This window comes from Tursiops truncatus, chromosome 2, assembly GCF_011762595.2.
Source record: "Tursiops truncatus isolate mTurTru1 chromosome 2, mTurTru1.mat.Y, whole genome shotgun sequence".
Classification (NCBI taxonomy): domain Eukaryota; kingdom Metazoa; phylum Chordata; class Mammalia; order Artiodactyla; family Delphinidae; genus Tursiops; species Tursiops truncatus.
In genome coordinates this window covers 176,335,888-176,359,000 of record NC_047035.1, presented here as the reverse complement: position 1 = coordinate 176,359,000, position 23,113 = coordinate 176,335,888, and the positions used below count along the sequence as shown (strand labels likewise).

Here is a 23,113-nt window from a genome sequence, read left to right as displayed (position 1 = left end):
GCATGTGTGACAGGCCGTCTCTTTGCGATGTCTACCAGTGGCCTTCATTTAGTACCTCTACCAAGTCAGAACCATTTCTTCATCCACATTTTCTCAATTTGGGTGTCTTTTTTTTAAGCTATATGAGTAAAATGTAAATAATTTCATATTTTTTATAAAAATGGTGTGGCCGATTTCTTTATCTAGACCTGGTGAATACAAGATTACTTAATATATAGAATTTTTTGTTCGTTTGCCTCAAAGAAACTGCACTTAGGTTTTCCTTGGACTGTGCAATTGGCACTGTCCTTTAACTTGTGGTTGCCTGACATTCTAGGAATGACTTCATCAACTTCTTTATCACCTTAGCCCAGGACACCTGTTTTTTTTAATCTTTGGCATGCAGAAAGACCTGGTGTAATGCATGTTTTGAAATGCGTTTTTATTACCTAATTTGTGTGTGTAATGGATTATCAGAAATCATCCAAGAATTACTAATATATTTCCATATTGGCGACAGGTGTTCTAGGAAGCATTTAGTATTTGAGCATTTACATATATCACCTTAGTTGTGGCTGTTTTGAATTAATTGTGATAAGCTAAAATCTCTTGAAAGTTTCTTTCCAAGTGTCTTGAGTTAATATTTTCCCTCTGGCCAGTGGGATAGACTGCACATTATTTCTGATACTCTCTTAAGACATGTGGGCAGTTACTGTCATTTAAGCCAGATGGCATGTGTCAAGTCCTTTTCCGGGGCAGGGAGAGGTTTTGGGGGCTGCTGTAGTAGAGCCCAATGGGACTTCTTACGGAACTTGTCTTCTCTTCATATAAATCAATGCATACAGATTTCACTGCTCTTCGAGCACTCCTCTTGAACTTATGGAGATTCTTAAAGGATTGGGCATAGACGTTTTTGTGTGTAAATTCTCTTTTTGCAGTTGTGCAGTAGCAAGTGATTGTTGATAAGGTTATATAAAATGAATACTGTTTTTTAGGATAAAAACGAACAAAAACAAAGAATTCTTAAGGCGAGAAAAGAGGGGCCCCTTTATAATTTTACCAGTCTTCCAAGCTGCCCACAGCCAGCATCTGACTTAGGGTGTTGGCAAGCTGTGAACAACGCTCCTAATAATAGCTTAGGGGGCCCTGGGAAAGTGCCCCAACCCACAGTCAGCCAGAGATCTCTACATCAGCACGGTGAACTCTAGCTCTTGGCTTTTAATGTGCCGGGTCGATCACCACCTTACACCTTACGCTTTCATTTTTTTCAATAAAAGGTTTGCTTTTTCAAGAAGTACAGGTAGGTGAATAAATTTTACAAGCATTTGGTTTTCATTTTTCTCGATTAAATTCTAAGCTGCTAAACTTTAGTGACACTTTTTCTTCTATCTTCACATCCATAACTCTAAGAATTCGGATGTGAATTTGGGCATTTAATAAAGTGGCTTTTCTGTTTCTTCATTTTCTTGGTAATTGATTTAAAATGTATGTTTTACTGGAATTCTTATCAAAATTTTCATTTTTCCAAGGTGTTGACTTTAAGGTGAAAACAATTTCAGTGGATGGAAATAAGGCTAAACTTGCAATATGGGTAAGAATTTTTAAAATGTATTCTGTGTAAATATTAAACTTGTACTTTTTGAAGAAGCAGAAATTGATGTGTGTAGTGTTCTAGAGGTGAATGAACAATGTGTGTTTAATAACTTGGGAGATTTGATGTTGATTAAAGGATAGACATAAATAGTTATATCTTATAATTCTGTAATCAGGCAGAGACTTGTTTTACTTACTCAGATTTTTAAAATATATAAGCCCTTCAGAATATTTGAAAACAGAGTATTAAAAAAATCATCGCCTGCCAGAGAGAATCATTGTTATTGAATGTGTTTCGTTAAAGTTTTAAAAAGACAACCTACTCTGAACTAATGCTAAAGACAGTTGTTGTGGAGAAGGGAATGAAGCGATAGAAAAAATGACTTTTCATGTTTGTTAGTGTAAATATCTATAAAATTTGAGCTTGCCAACTTTGGATTTTTTTTAAATACTGACGCTGAGTGTTTACTTACTAGCGTCTTTTCATTTGCCTGGTAACCCAACTGTTCTGATCCGCATTCTCTGCTAACTAGACCTCTTCCTGGTAGTGCTGAATAAGGTAGCATTAGCTGCCGGAACGTCCAGGTTACTCGGTCTGCGTCCGTCTGCTCCTCTTTCCGCCTCTCCTTCCTTCCTTCCTATCTCTGTCTCTCCATCTAAGTACGATTGCTTATATATTAAATATATTACATATAAAAATATACTCATAAGCTAATTCCCACATACGCTATAGTTAAATATCTAAGTATATTTTTATAACATGATAATAATATTAGGACTGGTCTGCAGTCATCAAATTGAGTCATACTTCGGTGGCTAAGTAGTAAATGCTGGCTGGGTGGGTGTCAATTACAGATTGAAACAGCAAGTGTTCATGCATTGTATGATCTCATTCACGTTAATGGCATTCTCTGAATGGCACACTATTTCTAACACACACTTTACTCCAAATGACTGTGTGTCTTATGTTTTTTTTGTGTTTTTTTCTAAGATACAATGCTTTACATGATTGGTAGCCTGTTTGTCCCTTCCCCAAAATATGTTTAATATCAATCAGTACAGTAATGTCTAACAAGAAACAAGTTGGAAAATGTTGGACTAGACCATAGTAAAATATATATTGAAGTTTAAGAATGCTCCCTTCTTTCCGAACTGAAGTGGAGCCTGATTTTCCGTGTTTTTCTTGTTTGATTTATTACCTCTTCTGCCCTTGCTCCTGCTGTGACATACACAATTTAGAATAGGATCTGAGGCTTGATGGTTGCTGTGAGATCTTACTTTCATACAAGAGGTTTTTTGTTTGTTTGTTTTTAATTTACTTTCTAGTTCCTGCTCAATAAAAAGGTTGGCAGGTATTACTGAAGTGACATCTTTATCATAGGCTTATAAATATTTTTTAAATAAGAGAGGCTTCTCCTGACTGCAAGGATAATATAGTTTCATTCTAAAAAGTATAATCAAAATAGTATGAAATTAATAGAGAAGTTCATCTTTAACCAATGTCTGCATTTTAGTGAACATCCTATAAAATATGTCAGACACATGCACATTGTTACACGTGTTGTATATGCAGCTTTCTGAAAGAAAGGATTCACCTGCTTGTCACCCTCCCCCCAACACACTATGTACATTGTTCTGTGTCAATAAATATAGAAGTACATCAGTTTAAATGACCATCTTAAGATATTTACACCGTTAATAGTTTTTCACAAAGATCAGAAGTGCTGTGATGAGCATACTAATTTTTACATCTGTGTGTACTTGTCCAGTTACTTTACAGTGTATACTTAGAAGCTGAATTACTGTCTCAAAGAATATGAAGACTTAACATTGGGGTATAGGAAAAAGGTCTTCTGTACTATATATTGTTAATCTTTCTCATTTTTGCCTTTCTGAGTAATAATTTTTCACTTATACTGCATTTCTTTTGATTAGTGAGCTTTTTTCTTGCATATTTATTGATTATATTTTAATGAATTTTCTTATATGCTTTGCCCTTTTTATATTAGTGTTCATCTTTTTCATGATTAAAGTCTTTATATAATAAAAATACTAGCTTTTTGTCATGTGCCACATTTTTTCCACTCTGTCATTTGTCTTTAAAATCTTATTTAAGAGGAGTATACATTAATGTTCTTGTGTGTAATACTAACTCTGTCATATGCTGCAGACTTTTTCCCCTAGTTTGTCATTTACTTTCAAATCTTGTTGAGGATGAGTGTGGGGGGCGCGGGGAGACAGCATGGTGTTGGGGAGGGGTGTTCTTGCCATACCAAGGGTTCAGTATTTACATGATTAAATCAGTTATTTTCTTCATGCATCTGGGTGTCATGTCATATTTAGGAAGGCCTTCTCACTCAGGATTAGAAATATATGAATCTACTTCATGTAAATAAAATCAGCTCCTCTCCCACTTGGATGCTCCTTCTAGGATTATTCAAACAGAATAGAGTCAGGCCCAGCCCTGCCTCCTGTGCGCCCGAAAGTGCGGCCCACACATCATGACCTACTTGGCACCCACCTCTGAGGTGGTTCTTCTCTACATCCTTCCCTCACTTCTACTCCCCACATTCTGTCATTTAGCCTTTCTAGATCCTTTCCAGCTTTGTCCGTTTCTGTCTTTAATAATCCTCTCTTCTTCCATCAGAAAATAAAACCACATATAATAAGCTCTGCTTCCTTTATCTTACAAAGATGTTATTACTTACTGCAAATGCCTGTTTTGAAGGCAAGCAAAGATCTAACTTCTGACTATTTAAACATATAAATTATATAGTTGTTATAAATTCTGATCCATCTGAGCTTCTGCTTGCCCCACAGCTGAACTCACACTTACAGCCACGGGACGGCAGTTGTTGACATTCGATGTACGTCTTTCCTTTTCTTCAGGTTATTTTACATTAGCAGACTGCAAACTTTTTCTTAAAAGACTGGAAGATATTTAGTTCAACCCCAAGGTGGGCCGTCCAGCAGTACATAAGTGAATGGGTCTGGCTGTGTTCCAGGAAAACTTTATTTAATAAAAACATATAATGAAACAGGTGGTGGGCTGAGGCAGCAGTTTACCAACTGCTGCTTTGCTTAATCTTAGGTAGACTTGAGCCACAGTCCGAGGATGGTAGAAAGAAGACAGAAGGAACCAGGCCCAGAAGAAGAGACTTGCTAATTAGTTTACAACAAAAGTTGAGCAACTATTCTATGGCAGGAATTTCTCCGGGTTCTGGAGTTAAACTGGTGATTGAGCAGATGTGGTCCCTTCCTTGTGAAATTTACATTTCCTAGCTTGTGTACGTCTTATATTCATTACCCCTAATATGAGTCAGAAATGTAATAAGGAGTGGTTTGGTTTTAATGCATTTTCCTGAAAGAAGATACATAGAAAACATTTTTTAAAGTACAACCTAAAAATTGCCTACTTAAAATAAAACACCCCTGTAATTCTCTTTAAATCATTGGTTCTCAACCTTGATTCTGTGTCAGAATCACCTGGTGGGAAGAGTATTAAAACTTCTGTCATACCCTAGTTAAGCCAGAATCTTCATGGGTTCAAGCTAGGCGTCTGTATTTTCATTTCCCAGGAAATTTTATTGTGCCACTGGAGTTGAGAACAATGGCTTTCAATGAAATGAGTTTCATGTGTGATAAAAATCTTAAATTCAAAATTGTAGAAAACCTATACTTTGTTACATTTTTTCTACAGATGAGGCAGTATTTGTTAGTTTTTATGTTACACTTGTCAGTAAAAAAAAAATGTCTTATTTAAGTTTTAAATGAGCTTGATATTTTAATAATGCTGTTCAACTTTCTGCTTTTAAATTAGTATGTTGAAGGTTTTTATTTATACTTTGTTTTGTTTAATAATAATTTATTGCCACTTTTAGGATACTGCTGGTCAAGAAAGGTTCAGAACATTAACTCCCAGCTATTATAGAGGTGCACAGGGTGTTATATTAGGTAAGGTTTTACTTTAATATACCGTTTAAAAAATATTGTTTTATTACTGGGGAATTTCTAATTTTCCTTGTTTGTGAAGGTCAATAAGTTTTTCTTTCATTTTTCTTTAGGGCTACTTTTATGTGACTTGAAGTTACATTAACTTCATGTAATATTAATGAATATTTACACTTTTAAAATTTTGTTTCAGCCCTTTGTCTAGCAATTAAAAAATAAAGATCAGACACATGTACTAAGGAGTGGTTTGGATTTATGCATTTTTCTGAAAGAAGATACATAGAAAACATTTTTAAAAGTACAACCTAAAAATCGCTTACCTAAAATAAAACACCCCTATAATTTATCTGGTTTAAAAGCGCGTGTTGCTGAGGACATAATTGAGGACCAGTCCTCCTGTCATTGGTCTGTCTTAGAGTATTACCAGAAACCAATCTTTAGTCAGCAGCTTACAAATATTAACTGCCAGATTATAAAAGAAGGAGAGTGTTGGTTGCTTAGCAGAATCTGTTTTCTTAGTCTTGAAAAATAGCACAGAGCACTTAGTACTATTGATTTATAATCGCACAGAACTTAAAAGCCAAGTGTGGATTTTCAATGTAATTTATTGAAAAGTGCTTGTTCTTAATATTCCTGAGAAACTGTTTAAAATGAATATTGATCAATTGTAGGGAGAAATCTCTTCTTATATATCATGACTTGTGAGGCTTTGGTTTCATTTCTGTTAATTTGACAGTGACTCTCATAGTTTTGGTTCAGCATCTCCTAAGTTTAGAAAACACTTTAAATTAATAAGCTCTTTAGTAAAATGCAGAGTGATGGGAGATGAAAGTGAAAGCAGAGGAAGACGATCAGGATTCCACCCACTAACTTTACATATTTTTTCAAATTTTCAAATTCTGGTCCTTGTGAGAAATAAAGTAACAGGGTCATAGATACTGAAATTTATGTAAAATTTTTTGGTATTTTGCCACAGATTTGAATCTAAACACCTTTTGGTTTTCAGACAAACTTTTTTTATTGTTATAAATGGAGACACAGCTGCTGTTTTGCTTAATTTTCAGTTATCACATAGGATATAATTTCATTTCTCTCACAACATATGTAAATAAAGTTGAAGTATGTATGTAAATGCATATATATTTTTTTTAAATACACTTGTTTCTTCCATCTGGATCAGTAGGCACTGATTTTTAAGCATTGAAGGCTTAAAAAACAGACTTGTCTGTATAGTAATGTCAGTTCCTAGTACATATCAGAAATGTAATGCCATTGTTTCTTACTTTTGATATTTAATAAATGATTCTTTTTATTTCAGTTTATGATGTCACAAGAAGAGACACCTTTGTTAAACTGGATAATTGGTTAAATGAGTTGGAAACGTACTGCACGAGAAATGACATAGTAAACATGCTAGTTGGAAATAAAATTGATAAGGTGAGAAGTCAGACACTTGGCAGTTTGGCTCTATATTTTGGTAGCTTTTCTTAATCTTTGATTTATCTTTTAGGAAAATCGTGAAGTTGACAGAAATGAAGGCCTGAAGTTTGCACGGAAGCATTCCATGTTATTTATAGGTAGGTGTGTGAATCTTTATCTTTTCATTATTAATGAAGAGTTTTTAAATGGAGTTTCTGTTACATTGTTCTCTTTATGAACCATAAAATGTGTGTATATAGCTCATGGTTGTCTTGTGCTATAAAACTAACCAACTGTAGAACCAGGTTCCTTATTTTTCTTTCTGTGAAAAAGAATAGGATCTCACATCATGTGAAGCCTTACAGAAGAGTCACACCATTCCTCTCCTTCAGGAAAGCCAGGGACCCAGCCCTGCAGTCGCACCTGCTGGTTCATGTGCTGGCAGCAGTGGCACCACCTGAGAGCTTGTTAGAAATGCTTCATTTCAGACCCTAGCCCAGTTTTTCTGAATTAGAATCTGCATTTGAGAAAGATGTTCATGTGATCTGTATGCACGTTAATATGTGAGAAGCACGGTAGAGCTAGTGTTGGCAAATACAGCACGGGCCAGATGTGGCCCCACTGTTTGTATGGGAACACACCATGGCCGCTCATCTGCGTTGCTGTCTGTGGCTGCCTTTGTGCTTCATGGCAGAGTTGCCATTACAGTGCGAGGCAGTATGGCGTCAAAGCCTAAAATATTTACTCTCTAGCCACTTACAGGAGATGTTTGTTGGCCCCTTGTCTGGCATAGTGGACTGGCTCTACCAGTTGGGAGCTTTTAAAAGTTACACTCTCTGGGCCTTACTTATCACGGGTCTGAAACAGAGCCTCGAAGGCAGTTTATAAGAAACACCCTAGTTAATTCTGATGTGAAGCCAGCCTTAGGAATTACTGTTTTAGCTATTCCACTGTATTAGAACCCAGTAGGAATCAGGAAATGGAAATGGGAGAACATCACATATAAAGAGAAGTGGGGTGGTGTAAGTGGAAGGTGTAGGGAATTTTAGACAGGGATTGAGTAGTATCTCTACTGCTTACTTGCTAGGTGTCTTTCATTTCTATATGTTAGTTTGTTCAATTAATATTTATTGAACACTGAGGATACAACAGTGAACAAAATGGTCCAACTTCCTGTCCTCAGGGAGTTTACATTCCAGGCTGGGAAACAGACTCGTATAAGTAAGTAGTGCTATGCAGGAAATAAAACATAGTAAGGGAAGAGGGAATGACCAGGGTGGGAGGTAATACGGAAAAGTTCTTTGAGAGAGTGCCATTTGAGCAAGAATTCGTGGTATGAAGATCAAGACGGAGAGTGTCTCAGGCTGAGAGAATAACGAGTATTTCCTGAGGTAGGAACCAGCTTAGTGTGTCTGAGCAACAGGAAGGAAGCTTGTGGGCTGGAGCAGAGCGTGTGCTGGAGGAAAGGGTGGTGATGATGGGACAAGAGATCTTAAAAGGTCATGTTGGACCTCCTAGGATATGGGAAAGAAATGAATTTTATTCTAAGCAAGGTGGAAAGCAAGGGAGTAGTGCTGTGACTTGATATTCTTTTAAAGAGACTCATTTGTGTAGCAAATGGCCCGTGAGAAGCAGAAGCAAGAGGGTGCTTATTCTCTTACAGTGGCCTAGATGAGGGGTGCTGGTGGCGCTGACTGTGGTGGCAGTCATGGCTGGTGGGAAGTTGGCAGATCCAGGAGACGCTTTGAGGGTAGAGCTGACAGCACATAGGTTGGGTGTGGAGGATAAGGGAAGAGAGCAGTCAGGATAAGTTCAGGTCTCTGGCATGAGCAGCTGGGTGAATGGTGGTGCCGTAACTGAGATGTGGAAGTTTGAGATGAGAACAGGTTTAGGCAGAGGAATAGGGAACCAAGAGTTCTGCTTAGACGTAAGACCTGTCTTTCAGACAACCAGTGGACATCGTGGTCACTGGCATTTAGGTGGCGTTTAAAGTCATGGGATTAGAGCAATCACTACAGGAAAAACTGGATAGAAAAGGGCTGATGATTGAACGCTGGGGCACTCCAGCAATCAGAAGTCAGCAGAAAGAGGAGTGCCAGCAAGTAAGGCTGCGAAAGCTACGCCAGTGAGAGAGGAGGTGCCGGGAGTGTTCAGTGTCCTGCAGGCCACGTGAACCAAGTGTTTAAAGGAAGAAGGCGGTCGGCCACATCAAATGCTGCAAGGGGTCAAATGAGAAAAGGACGTTGGATTTGACAAGGCACAGGCTTTGGTAGTCTTGAAAAGAATAGTTTCCATGGAGTGGTGGGAACAAAAGTCTAATCAGCGTAGTTTGAAGAAAATTTTGAGATAAAGTGGAAACAACTTATATGGACAACTCTTTGTGACAGTTTTGAGAGAGTAGAGAAACTAGGTGGCTACTGGAGGAGGTGTGGGCTGGAGGGCAGGTTGTTTGGTTGGGCGGGTGGGTGTTTAATGAGACGGACAATAATTTTGGTGGGCTTTGAAGCTGACTGGTATAATCCAGAAGAGAGGGCACATGATTTTTCAGTGAATGAGAAGGGATGGGATCCCGGGAACTAGACAAAGGGGGGCCTCAGACGGCAGCCGGGATGGTTCACCTGTTGTAACAGGAGTGAAGGCAAAGCCTAAGGATACAGATGTGGGTGGGCTGGGAACCCTGTCAGTGGGATGATCAGGAGTTCTTGCCAGGTTGTTTCGGGTTTTCTCAATATAGAGCTAGATCATCAGCTGAGGTAGAGGAGCTTTAAGATGACGGAATAAATAGTCATCTCAGACTGGAAAAAAAGGTAGTCACTGGGGAAATACAGGATTGGGGAGCAGGGCTGGATTGGGGAGCAGGGCTAAGTGTCCACATGCGTCTCATAAGCATAAATTTAAAATGGGACTAGTGTTCATGGTTGTATGTCATTTATCCAACCACCTATAGCTGCTGGGTCCCAGGCACAGAGCAACCAGATTGTTTAACTTAGAGCCTAGATTTCCTTATTCTAAAACGGGAATGATACCTGCTTCAGCGGCTAATATTAAGAACTAAAAAAATTAAGGAAAGAACTTTGGCGTAGTATTTGAGTAGGGCTTTAAAATTTACAACTCTATCACAAAATCTTGGGCTTATATACCGCTAGTCTTATAGATAGAACTTAAATAGCTCAACTTTGAGAGTTGCAGGAAATTCGCTAATCTTAAACCTGTGGGGAGAGATTTGGCTTTTTATATATCATCAGCTGATATTTCTGCTGTAATAGTTTTCCAGAAAAACGTAGAAATATGATCAGAAGAGAATATACTCTGACATTTTTCCTTGAATTTCAGAGGCAAGTGCAAAAACCTGTGATGGCGTACAGTGTGCTTTTGAGGAACTTGTTGAAAAGATCATTCAGACGCCTGGACTGTGGGAAAGTGAGAACCAGAATAAAGGAGTCAAACTGACACACAGGGAAGAAGGGCAAGGGGGAGGGCCCTGTGGTGGTTACTGCTCTGTGTTATGAACTCTGGGGAGCTCCATCTCTTGCATATTTGATCGGATAACGTCATCTTTCTGTATATAAACTCTTCAACTGCTATTTTAGGGTCCTTGCAGTTTGCACATATTTGTTTTGTATCATGGCAGTAAATACTTGCGAGAAATCCCACTTATCGACTGTTTCCAGGTAAAACATTATGGTAAGCATGCATAGTTTGCAATCTGCAGTTTTTTATGTAACATAAAATAGGTGTACCTTTATAAGTACATTTGATTTTATGATTTACATTCATCATGTGATTTTTTAAAAATCCACTTATCTAGTGTATGTTGATACAAGGTCTATTTCTGGTGTCCTTTTCATTTAAATACTCATCAATTACTGAATTAATTGGTATGTAGAACTCCTAGGACCACTGAGAGATATACAGGTATCATCAAACCTGGCAAATTTCCCTTCAGAAATAACAAAGAGCATGATTCCGTAACTTTTCTAGGATGTTTGCTGATGGATTCTCTTTTAGTACTAAGCAAATTTCTCTTTACAGGATGTAGTCCAGGCCAATTTATAATTAAATCTCTGTTTGTTCTGATGATGCTTCTAAAATAGCATCGATATGTTAAAGAAGTTTGGTCTTACTTTTAATTTAGTTCACAAGTAGCTCGGTTGCTTAACTGGAGTTTTAATTCTGTGATATGTACATGGGATTCATGACCCTTTGTGCAGCATTTTTGCTTATGTGGTATTTGACAGGATGGCAATAAGGTTTCCCCCCATTTTGTTTTCAGAAGGACAGGAATGGTGTGTTTACGTAACTCATGTAGTCCTTTGACCACTTTTAGAAACAACACCTTTTTCCATAAATGTTGGTGGTGTTTGTGCAAGCACTTCAGTCGTAGCTTGTGTAATGTTAATGAATATCTGTATCTTATGACTTCCATAAATGGCTAGTTGATACTCAAAAGCCTACTTCTGTGTTTTGAGGGTTGGGGGAAAAGACACTAAATTATAATTTGAGAAAGGCATATTGCTTCCAGATTTTGATGTGTGTGGGAAAATACTGTTGCAATGAAAATCTTGGTAATTTACTGTAACAAGTAGCCAATAGTTTATCAAAACCAACTTGTACAGACTAATAAATCTTTTCCACAGTATTCAGTTTTCTAACCTCTTGCTGTTGTACACTGTGTATTTTTTCACTCATATATTTAATTTACATTGATCTCTGCTATTTTAAGCCTCCAGATAAGTAATTTGTCCTTTCAGGCGGGTTACTCTAATACCCCTCAGTAAGATTAATAAGAAATATTAATTTCTAGGCAGTTTGTTCTCTGTATACAGGTGCAAATGATAAACATTTTTGTGGGTCACCTTTGCAATATATGTGATAATGGGCTGAAATGTACATCTTCACATAAGAAAACCTTACATTCTACGTGGTTCACACTTGTTAGACTACATTACATTTGATTAAAGGTTTTCTGCATTATGTATGTTTTTACTAAATATGAAACATATACTACTTTAATGTTGGAGAAAGATAGCTAACACATGTACTTAACGACTTGTTGTTACATTAAAACTGTAGATTTGTATATTTATGTAGTTTCTGTATTGACATTTCTGTTTATTGCTTTTTGCTCCTTGAACTATATAATACTCTTTCTGTGCATTGGATTGTCTTGATTTGGTCAGAATTTGGATACATATGAGTCACTTAACTTTTAACAACTAATTTTGTTTGATTTATATTGTAACCTTTATAGTTTTTAAATAAATATAGCCTGCTTTCCCTAGATGCATTTGTGCAGGAAGTATTATACATTTCCCTATTACTCTCATCAGCTGAGGAAGTCCTGAATACAGTGTTATTCACATTGTCACTATTTTGTTGCAAGCTTCTTGTTTCATAGTGTAGGTTTTCTAAGTGAAGTAGTAGTGATATCTAAAATTAGTCACTTAACAGGATTTTGTCAGTTCTTCATTTCTCAGTCATTTGTAGTAGTTTTAAAGTGCCTTTTGCAGATGGAGAAAATCAGAACAATTAGAATATAGTGTTTTGAGTCTGGGAGTACTGAGATAGACCTAAACAAAAAAATAACTTCAATTTATATTAACAGTAATAGTTAACATTTATTGAAAGCTTACTGGGTGTCAGGTCCAGTTCTAAGTGCTGGATTATGTCATTAAACCTCACAGCAACCTTAAGAGATTGGTTGGTACTGCCATTATGCCCATTTTAAAGATGAGGATAATGAAACGTAGATGGGTTAAGTAACTTCCCAAAGATCACAGAGCTAGTCAGTGATGGAGCTGGATTCCAGTCAAGGCATTTTCACTCCTGAGTCCATACTCTTAACCACCGCTCCCTCTGCTACGGCTAGTTTTTGTTTTAACATAGCAGGCTTATCATTCTTTTGTTATGTGTAATAGAAGATTTTCAGGATTTTTGGTTATAGAGTAAATCCCATTGATGTAAACCAACTGTGTAAATCATTTGACCTAGAAGTTAAGGTAGTAGAGTAGGTGGTCTCTTAGTGAAAATCTTTGACTTAGTAAAGGTACAAAATCAGGAGACTTAGGGCACCTTAATTTCCTATTTGTAATTGGATATGGGAAAAGTTATTAAATCTGGGAACAGCCTTTCAGCTCAAAATTGAAATCTAGGGGATGTTTTCATTTCAAGTACTCAGTTGCCATCTATAAAGTCACACTTGGCTTTCTAACTGAATACAGTGAAATTGGACTTGATTTTGATTCATTGTAATTTGCATACTTGAAATATACATGATTACATGATTCTGTTTTAAGTGTGGGATAGCACAAACCTACCTCATATCTATAATGTCTTTAAATACAGTTTAATATGTATTTTTTCTAACTGATTTTCAAGTGAACTGGGATAATCCTCCAGATCCAACAGCTTGTAGGTCTTTTCAGTATTCAAGCATTATGCTTCTATATTTTGGGGTCCATTTCATCAGTCATACTTATGAAGTTTTTGCGTCCTTCATTTATTTTCCCTTGTTAGAGATAGGAATAAAAGCATTTAATCAGTTTTAGAAGATATACTAGTTCTGACCCCAGCTATGCTGAGGGTAATCAACTATAGATTTCATCTTGGGTTTTGTCTGGAAATGTTGAAGGAAGAGAACAGAAAGAAATAAGCTGAGTCAACACTTGGAGCTAAGGAATATAGATTTACCCAGGAATCTCCGTTTTTATTTTTTATTATCATTTTTAATGGGAACATCTATCAGGTTGGAGGAAAAGAAACATGCTCAACTTCTGTTACATTATGGGCTTTAAATTTTACTGTTTGTTGCTAGCTTTTTGTTTCATATTTAGGAATCAGTAACATTTCTGATAGTGGTATAAAGTTTGCTTTAGTGCCTCTTAGTTACAACTGTTTTGTCACAAACGTTTCCAATAGTACTGTGAGCTTCTGTTCTCACAGGAGCTGCCCCCTCACCATCTCTCTCTCACACACAAAAGCAATGTTTCTTTTTCTTTTATTAACCTGATAAACAATAAACTATGTAATTTTATTTGTATTTCTTTGATTACTAGTGTGGTTGGGCACTTTTAATATTTTATTGGATATTTGTATTATTTTCTTTTATTCCTTGTTCCTGTTATGTTGTGCTTGCCCATTTGGCATCCACCACCCACTTTTTCTTTGGATAACTGCCCTCCATCATCACACATGCAGTTTGGATGGGATTGTCGCACCTTCAGCTCTGGAGCTGACGTGGTTATCTTTAACCAGTGCCACTTCCCCCCAAGTCCCCACAGTAAATGGTTCAGATGAGACTACTTAGTTATAAGATGTTTGCTGAGGCTTCCTCAGGAACTGCAGAAGAAGACACTTTCTTGGAGATGTGGTGTGATAATTCTGAACTTGCTGCAGCCAGCTTTTCTATTTAAAGGAGCCAGCCTGAGGGCGGTACTAAGAAAATAAAAGTGTGTCCAAGTTGGACCCTTGATGCAATCTGGAGCCCCTGGATCAAACTGGACCTGAAGTTAGCTACACTTCTGGACTTTTCACTTATGTGAGCCAATAAATTCCCTTTTGGTTTAAGCCAGTTTGAGTTGGATTTTTTTTCTTGTAACCAAATGTATGCTCTGTGAGTGTATATGGTCTTTGTAGGGGCTCTTTGTACATTGAATTCAGTATGTTGATGACTATCACTTGAAAAACCATTATTCTTAAGTAACTTAATATTTTAGTGAGGTTATTTCGTATATTTATTTGTGGATATATACATATATATAATTTTAAGGACTCCTTATTTTATAGGGTCTCATGTTTTTTGGTTTAATTTCCTCTGTCATCCCAACACTCACTCTTCCCCTTTCCCACCTGAGATAATCATTGTTACAACCTGGCATGTATACCCTTTCTGTATTTCTCCATGCCTCTTTAATCGTATGCAAGTATGTATATATACATTATTTTACTCTTGTTATTTTACAAGAATGAGATTGTCTGTATAATCATCTCTGCATGTTGCTGTTCTTACCTAACAATAGACTGTGAAAATACCTCTAAGCCAACTTGGATGCATCTATTCTCTATTTCAATGCTTGTACAATGTTAATATTCCATGGTATGGATTATCACAGTTTATTTAACCATTCTTCTAGGAATGGGCACTTATACTGTTTCCATTTTGGCCTTTGCAGATGGTGCTGCAATAAGTATCCTTGTACACATATCGTTTTGTTTCTATGGGATAGATATTTAAGAGTTGGATCTATGGGCCAAAGAAAGTGTATATATTTTCTAGTTTTGATAGATCTTATAAATTGCTTTCCAAAAATCTGTAACAGGGCTTCCCTGGTGGCGCAGTGGTTGAGAGTCCGCCTGCCAATGCAGGGGACACAGGTTCGTGCTCCGGTCCGGGAGGATCCCGCATGCCGCAGAGCGGCTGGGCCCGTGAGCCATGGCCGCTGAGCCTGCGCGTCCGGAGCCTGTGCTCCGCAGCGGGAGAGGCCACAACAGTGAGAGGCCCGCGTACCGCAAAAAAAAAAAAAAACAAAAAAAACCTGTAACAATTTACATTTCTACTAGCAATATGTAAGGGTATTGTTTTTCCCCCTGCATTCCCCATCAGCAGTAGGAGGTGTTCACAAAATTTAATTTTTGCCACTTTGATGTACATTAGTTTGCATTTTCTGCAGAGCATTTTTTCATGTTTGTAGGCTATTTGGAGTTACTCTTTTTTGAAATGGTTATTCATATCGTTTGTCAGTTTTTCTGTTCAATTTTTTTCCTGGTTTTATTATGTTATATGAGCTCTTTGTATAGTACAGATACTAACCCATATATATGTAAGTTTTAAGCATTTTTTTCTAACCCAGTGTTTGTTTTTCAGTTTGTTTATGCTATATTTTTTCTTACAATTTATTTTTTAATATTTTATACCTTTTGGGTTCCTCGGCTCTTAGACTGTACATGCAATCTCCTTAACCTCTTCTGAGACTTTTGTTTTACTTTTTTCTTTTTAAATCCTTAATAACTTAGAATTCACTTTTGCTTATGACACAAAGTAGGGAGCTATCTTATTTTTCATATGGGTAGCCAGTTGTGTCAGTACTACACATTAAATAAACTTTTCTTTACCCCACTTACCCCAATCTTGCCCTAGATAAAATTCCCGTAAGTACTAGAATCTACTTTGGCCTTCTATTTTGGGCTCTCTTCACCTTAGAAGGTTATGGATTTCAGTGCAATTGGTTTTCTTTAGTCCCGTGTGTTTCATTTATGTTTAAAAAACGTTCTTAGAAGGGCTCTGTGGGTTCCATCAGACTGTAGCAGAGGCCTGGCAAAACAAAGGTTTTGACGTTGGTGGCTCTATAATATGTTCATGGCTGATAAGGAAGTCCTTTCTCACTGTTTTCAATTTGTTTTTCACATATGACTCTTTCACTTTGTCCTTTGCCCACTCTTCCCTTTTGTGGTCCCTTTTTTAATAGAGTCTTTTATAAAATGTGATATGGATACTAGTCTTTTGTCACTAATATATATTCCTGAAGTCTTGTCACAATTAGTGGTTTGTCTTTTGAATTTCTTTGAAATAGTGCATAATTAAAATTTTTAAACTCAGAATTTAATCATTTCAGTCTGTAAAAACTAGAATTCTAATTGGAATCACCTGATAAATATTTCTATGTTAATTATGAGAAAACTGATAATTTAATGGTAAGACTTGCCATTAGGAAATGAGATATCTTTCTGTCTATTCAGATTTTATACTGTTTTTATATTTATAGTTTTCTTTACATAGGTCCTGAACCTTCTTTTTCAAAACTATTCCTAAGAACTCGTGTGTGTGTGTGTGTGTGTGTGTGTGTGTGTGTGTGTGTGTGTGTAGAGTTGGTCTTCTCATTTCAGAATCTATGAACTTGTTGCTAATAAGGAAAAGCTGTTGACTTTTCTGTCTATCCAGCTGACTAATCAATTTGGTACTTTGGTTTAAAATAAGGTTTCTTGGGACATCCCTGGTGGTGCAGTGGTTAAGAATCCACCTGCCAGTGCAGGGGACATGGGTTCGAGCCCTGGTCCGGGAGGATCCCACATGCCATGGAGCAACTAAGCCCGTGAGCCACAACTACTGAGCCTGCGCTCTAGAGCCCACGAGCCACAACTACTGAAGCCCGTGTGCCTAGAGCCCATGCTCCACAACAAGAGAAGCCACTGCAATGAGAGAAGCCTGCGCACCGCAAGGAAGAGTAGCGCCCATTCACTGCAACTAGAGAAAGCCCAGGCACAGCAACGAAGACCCAACGTAACCAAAAATTAATTAATTAATAAAATAAAATAAAATAAGGTTTCTTTGTTTTCTAGGTAAAATAGAAAAAATGTAATTTGTAATTTTAATACATATATTTATTCAGAGGAAATTACAGCCATCTGTTTTGTTTCTAATATCATTTTGAATCTCTTTTTGACAAAGTGTTTGGAGGGAGCCCCCCATTTCACAACTGCTGTTAGGGTCTGCGGCCTTCCAAAGAGGCAACTAACATGCAGCTAGCTCCTCGACCAGCCCTCCCAGCCTCTCCAAGGCCAGGGGTCTTCTTAGAATTCCACAGGCCGAGCTCTCCCTAGGATCCACCGCTTTCTGCTTTTTTCTTACGTAGTCATAGTGAGACTTGGCTATTGTTTCTGTTGGTGCTAACCTCATGTTTTGCAAGATTCATAAAATTGGGGATTCTATCTTTTTCTACATGCTGGAATACTTAATTTTAAAAATGGGTATTGCCTGTTTGTTGTAAGTTTCCTAGACTTGGTTCTCAGTTTCTTCAAATTGAAAATGGGATAATAATAGTCTCAATACTTTGTAGGGTTGTTCTGGGCATTAAATGAATTAGGGAGTATAAAGCTTGACAGAGTACACTTCAATAAGCTTAGCTATTATTAGCATATCATGATTATTGGTCTTCTTAGTTTTTCTATTCTTAAGTCAGTTTTTATAATTCACATAGAGAAAACAGTGGGGTTTTTTTCCTTTTGAGATTTAAATTTTTTCTGGAACAAAATTGGGTATACTCATTTGAAAATTATTTTTCTAAGGTTATAGTTTCTCATTCCATACGTGTATATGTGAATTTTCCTTTTTTCTTCTGCAAGCAGTTTGTCTCTTTGGTCTTTTCAACAGGCAAAAACTAGCATAGAAGAGTGAACTGGAAATAAATGATACAGTGATTTCTAAGGAGAGCCAATAAGTGCAAATGAGGCACCTGTTGAGGATGCTGCCAGGTTCCCTGCGTTGTGAAGACCTAGATGTTGACAGCCAACCCCACGTCAGGCTCTAAGGCATCCTGCATGTCCCAGCCTCTGAAGTCTGCACCTGCCACCGTGTCAGGAAATAGGACAGGCTCCTGGCCACGAGGCAGCTGTCCTCTTGAGATTCACGTGCCTTTAGCCATATTTCCTTCACTAGGAATTTTAAGCTACTTAAATATTCCTGTGTGTCACACTCATACCACCTTTTTTCGGTTAGAAACACAAACAACATCTAAGTTTTCTCTAAAACAACACTAATAAATCTTGCAGTGCTGGATAGAGAGCATAAATAACCATGTACGTTAATAAACATGTCTGTTTACACGTACCTCTTGCACAGTTCACTTTTCATTAATAGAAATACGAATAAATCACTCTTTACAAAATGACTTCAGAGTTATAATACCAGTAGATCTACCAAGCATGAACCTGCTAAGAAAACGTCAAAATTCACTTGCATTCTTTTTAAGCTTAAGGTGTTTATCTCACTACGGATGTATAGTCAAGTGTTCAAATTACTTGAATACATATTTTTCTATGTGGTCTTACTATCTATTTGATATAAGTTCATTTGTTCCTGCATATATTCAATTTTAGGGTTACTTTTTTCATCCCTTTTAATTTAGTCTTGAATAATTAAAACATTTCGCATGGCTCAAAAGTCAATACCATATAAAAAGCTAAATCAGACAAGTCACGTTCCCAAACCTATTGACCCCATTGTGATCTTGCCTTCCCCATATGTAGTCGTTATCAATAGGTTCTGGTTTATTCCTCCTATGTTTGTTTTTGCAAAAATTATGCAGTATTCTTTTTTTCCATTTCTTATACAAAAGGTAGCATCTGTAGACACTCTTGAATCTTGCTTTTTTACTTAACAGTGTAACCTGAAAAATCACTCCATGTATCCTCAGTTTGTAGCGTTCTTCCTCTTTTTTTTTTATGGTTGCAAGTCCTCCATTGTCCTGGGTTGCACAGTTTATTCAACCAGTTGCCTGTGAATGGGCAGTGAATAACCGTATGTGTTGTTTCGTATCTGTGGAGGATAAGTTCCTAAGGCAATTTAAAAAATCTTTATTGAAGTATATTTTACATAAAATAAATTCACCCATTTTAGGACTGTAATTTGATGGGTTTTAATAAATACATACACTTATGAAACCGCTATCACAAGATCTGGAACCTTCCTATTACCAGGACATCCAAAAGTTCCCTTGTGTACAATGTTTGGTCCCCTTCTTCCTCCCATCTCCACTATGCCTGACACTGCCTGGGGCTTCCTCTGTGACCCCCGGCAGAATGGCTCTGGCCTCTTGTATTCTCCACCTGCGAATTCTAGACCTACAGTTTCTCCTCTTTTATCCAATAGAGCCATTCACCTTTTCTCCATTTTGCATAAATCTAGAATAATAATGTTCCTCACTGCTAAGAAGATTTGTTCTTCAATTTCTTTAATATACTTTTAACATGTTTTTGGGAGGACATACAAACAAACTCACGTGCTTGGGGGTACCCTCCTACGCTGGAGCCATTTTTTTAATTGAAGTATAGTTACTGTACATTATTATATAAATTACAGTTGTACAATATAGTAATTCACAATTTTTAAAGGTTATGCTCCATATATAATTATTATAAAATATTGGCTATATTCCCCATATTGTATAGTATATCCTCATAGCTTATTTTATACCTAATAGTATGTACCTTGTAATACCCTACCCTTATACTGCCCCCCCCACTTTTCTCTCCCCACTGGCAACCACTAGTTTGTTCTGTATATCTGTGAGTCTGCTGCTTTTTTGTTATATTCACTAGTTGTATTATTTAGATTCCACATATAAATGAACAGCCATTGTTAACTAGCAAGGTCAACAAGAAATTGTTGATGGGGGGGAAACTGTAGAACCAAAGGATGGGTGTTCCCAGTAGGGTCAAATATTTTGGAATGGATATATCAAGGCAAGTGAGCTAGAAAGACAGGCACCAGTGGAGAGATGCTTGCTAGTGAGATTCTGGGAGTAGATCACAGTTACAAACATGTATGAGTGCCTGATGTGGGGTGAAGAGGCCTAAGTACTAGACGGGTCATGGATGTTTCTTCAATCAATAGATACACAGTTGAATTAGTTCTAGATTCTATTCTGTTCCACAAATGTAGTCCAAATAATGATTTGATTTGCAATATATTTATAAATCGTTTTCCCCCTTGCAATTTTTTTTAACATCTTATCTCAGCAATCATTTTATCCAGTTACAAAATAAAGTTCTTTGGAATTCTGACAGGAGCCTCGTTATATTTATGTATTAACTTACAAGCTGACATTTTAAAAAGTCTTCCCATCCAGAAACATGGCATATCTTTCCATTTACTGAGTTCTTGCTTTATGTCTTTCAATAAAATTTTAGAATCTCCTTCATATAAACCCCCTAGCTATGTTTGTTAATATATTCCTAGGCATTTTATTCTTACTATAGTATATCATGGGTTTTTTTCTTATTTCTTTTTCTCTGTAATAAAGAAAAATTAGTTTATATGTTTCTTATAAACATCATCTTAATGAATTTATTAATACTAATCTCTTTAGTGTTTCTTATTATCTAGGTTCATAATAATGTGTGTGAGTAAAGATAATTTTATCTGATCCTGATTTTATGGCAATAGTTTCAGTATTTTGCCTTTTAATGTACTATTTGCTTTTTTCTTTATTTCAATAAATAGCCTAATTAGAATATTGGTTTACATTCCTACTTTTAATATTTGAATTCAGTCTTATTAGGAATGGCAGCTGAATTTTTTCAATTTTATTTTATTTTTTGCCACCTATTGATACAAGCAAATGGTTTCATTGTTTTGTTTAATGTAGGAATCATGTTGAAGATTTCTTGTTGCAAAACCATCCTTACATACTAGGAATATACCTTACTTGTCTGAATTGTATTTTTTAAAAATATTCTACTGGATTCAACTTATATGTTTGTAGCTCTTGCATCTATAAGCTATCTCAAGGGAATCTTGTAAATTGATCTGTCCTCAGCACCAAGAAAAGGGCAGCTCATGCATACAATTGTGTTTCCCCCTCCACCCTGTAGACTTCTGGCGTCTTTTGTGGGAGTGAATTCAGTGAGCACAAGCTGTGTGGCCATCCAGGGAGGCCCTAGCTAGAAAAGTGGCCTATAGTAGATGAGTTTACCATAAATTTTCAAATTTATTGCCATATATAAACAGATGAATATATAAGGTCTCCTAATTTCTTCTGTAGTTGGGGTTTTACCTTGTTTCTTATCCCCTAACTATGTATTGTCATTTTCTCTCTTGTATGGTCAGACTTGTTGGGGTTTAATATGTTTTATTTGTATTTTCAAAGAACAAGATTTTATTTTATCAATATTTTAAATTCTACTTAATAATTTTATCCTTTATTTTTAAAAAAAACCTTTTTATTTTGGCATAATTATAGATTTGCAAGAAGTTGCAAAGATAGTACAGAGAGGTCCCATGCACCCTTCACCCAGTCTCCCCCAGTGGTTACATCCTACATGACTATAATATCAAAACCAGGTGATTGACGTTGGTCCAATAGGTGTGTGTATTTCTACATTTTATCACATATGTAGATTAGTGTAACCTCCACCATATTTATGATACAGAATAGTTCCATCACACAAAGCTCTCTCCTGTTCTATCCTCTTATAGTCATGCCTCCCCTTTCCCCCATCATCCCTAACCCCCAGCAACCAGTGTGTTCTCCACTATATAATTTTGTCATTTCGAGAATGCTCCTGGGTTAGCCAAGAAGTTTGTTTGGTTTTCCGTATGATGGCTCTAGTAGTACTTGGCTGTCTTTAACTTCATTCGAAACAAGTTTGTTAGATTGTATTGTGACAGCTGTCATAGCGTGCATTTAAAAAAAACATCAAAACTGGTGAATTTTTGTGTAGCAGTTTTAATATTGAAGATGCAAGAAAACAACATTTTTGGCATATTACGCTTTATTATTTCAAGAAAGGTAAAAACCCAACTGAAACACACACACAAAAGATTTGTGCAATGTATGGAGAAGGTGCTGTGACTGATCAAACGTGTCAAAAGTGGTTTGCGAAGTTTCGCACTGGAGATTTCCCATTGGAGGATGTTCCACGGTCGGATAGACCAGTTGAAGTTGGCAGCGATCAAATCGAGATATTAATTGAGAACAATCAATGTTATAACACACAGGAGGTCGCCAACATACTCAAAATATCCAAGTCAAGTGCTGAAAATCATTTGCACCAGCTTGGTTATGTTAATCACTTTGATATTTGGGTTCCACATAAATTAAGCAAAAAAAACCTTCTTGATCATATTTCCCCATGGAATTCTCTACTTAAATGTAACAAAAATGTTCCATTTTTAAAACAAATTATGACAGGTGATGAAAAGTGGTTACTGTACAATAATGTGGAATGGAAGAGATCGTAGGGCAAGTGAAATGAACCACCAGCAACCACACCAAAAGCCGGTCTTCATCCAAAGAAGGTGATGCTGTGTATATGGTGGGATTGGAAGGGAGTCCTCTATTATGAGCTCCTTCCGGAAAACCAAACAATTCATTCCAACAAGTACTGCTCCCAATTAGACCAACTGAAAGTGGCACTCGATGGAAAGTGTCCAGAATTAGTCAACAGAAAATGCATAATCTTCCATCAGGATAACATAAGACCACATATTTCTTTGACGACCAGGCAAAAACTGCTACAGCTTAGCTGGGAAGTTCTGATTCATCTGCCGTATTCACCAGACATTGCACCTTTGGATTTCCATTTATTCTTTACAAAATTCTTTACAAAGTTCTCTTAATGGAAAAACTTTCAATTCCCTGGAAGACTGTAAAAGGCACCTGGAAGAGTTCTTTGC

The 23,113-nt window shown here is 36.8% G+C and overlaps 1 protein-coding gene across 1 annotated transcript in view; it reads left to right on the top strand.

Annotated features, from left to right (window-relative positions):
• RAB18 (RAB18, member RAS oncogene family) overlaps positions 1–11,598 on the top strand; it is a 32,399-nt gene extending 20,801 nt beyond the window's left edge. Inside the window, exons 3-7 of the mRNA XM_004328076.4 lie at positions 1,509–1,570; positions 5,454–5,526; positions 6,842–6,960; positions 7,034–7,100; positions 10,276–11,598. Of these exons, the coding sequence (XP_004328124.1) occupies positions 1,509–1,570; positions 5,454–5,526; positions 6,842–6,960; positions 7,034–7,100; positions 10,276–10,451 (497 nt within the window). The 3' untranslated portion in view covers positions 10,452–11,598. The remainder of the gene's footprint in view (positions 1–1,508; positions 1,571–5,453; positions 5,527–6,841; positions 6,961–7,033; positions 7,101–10,275) is intronic.
• The last annotated feature ends 11,515 nt before the right edge of the window (positions 11,599–23,113 follow it).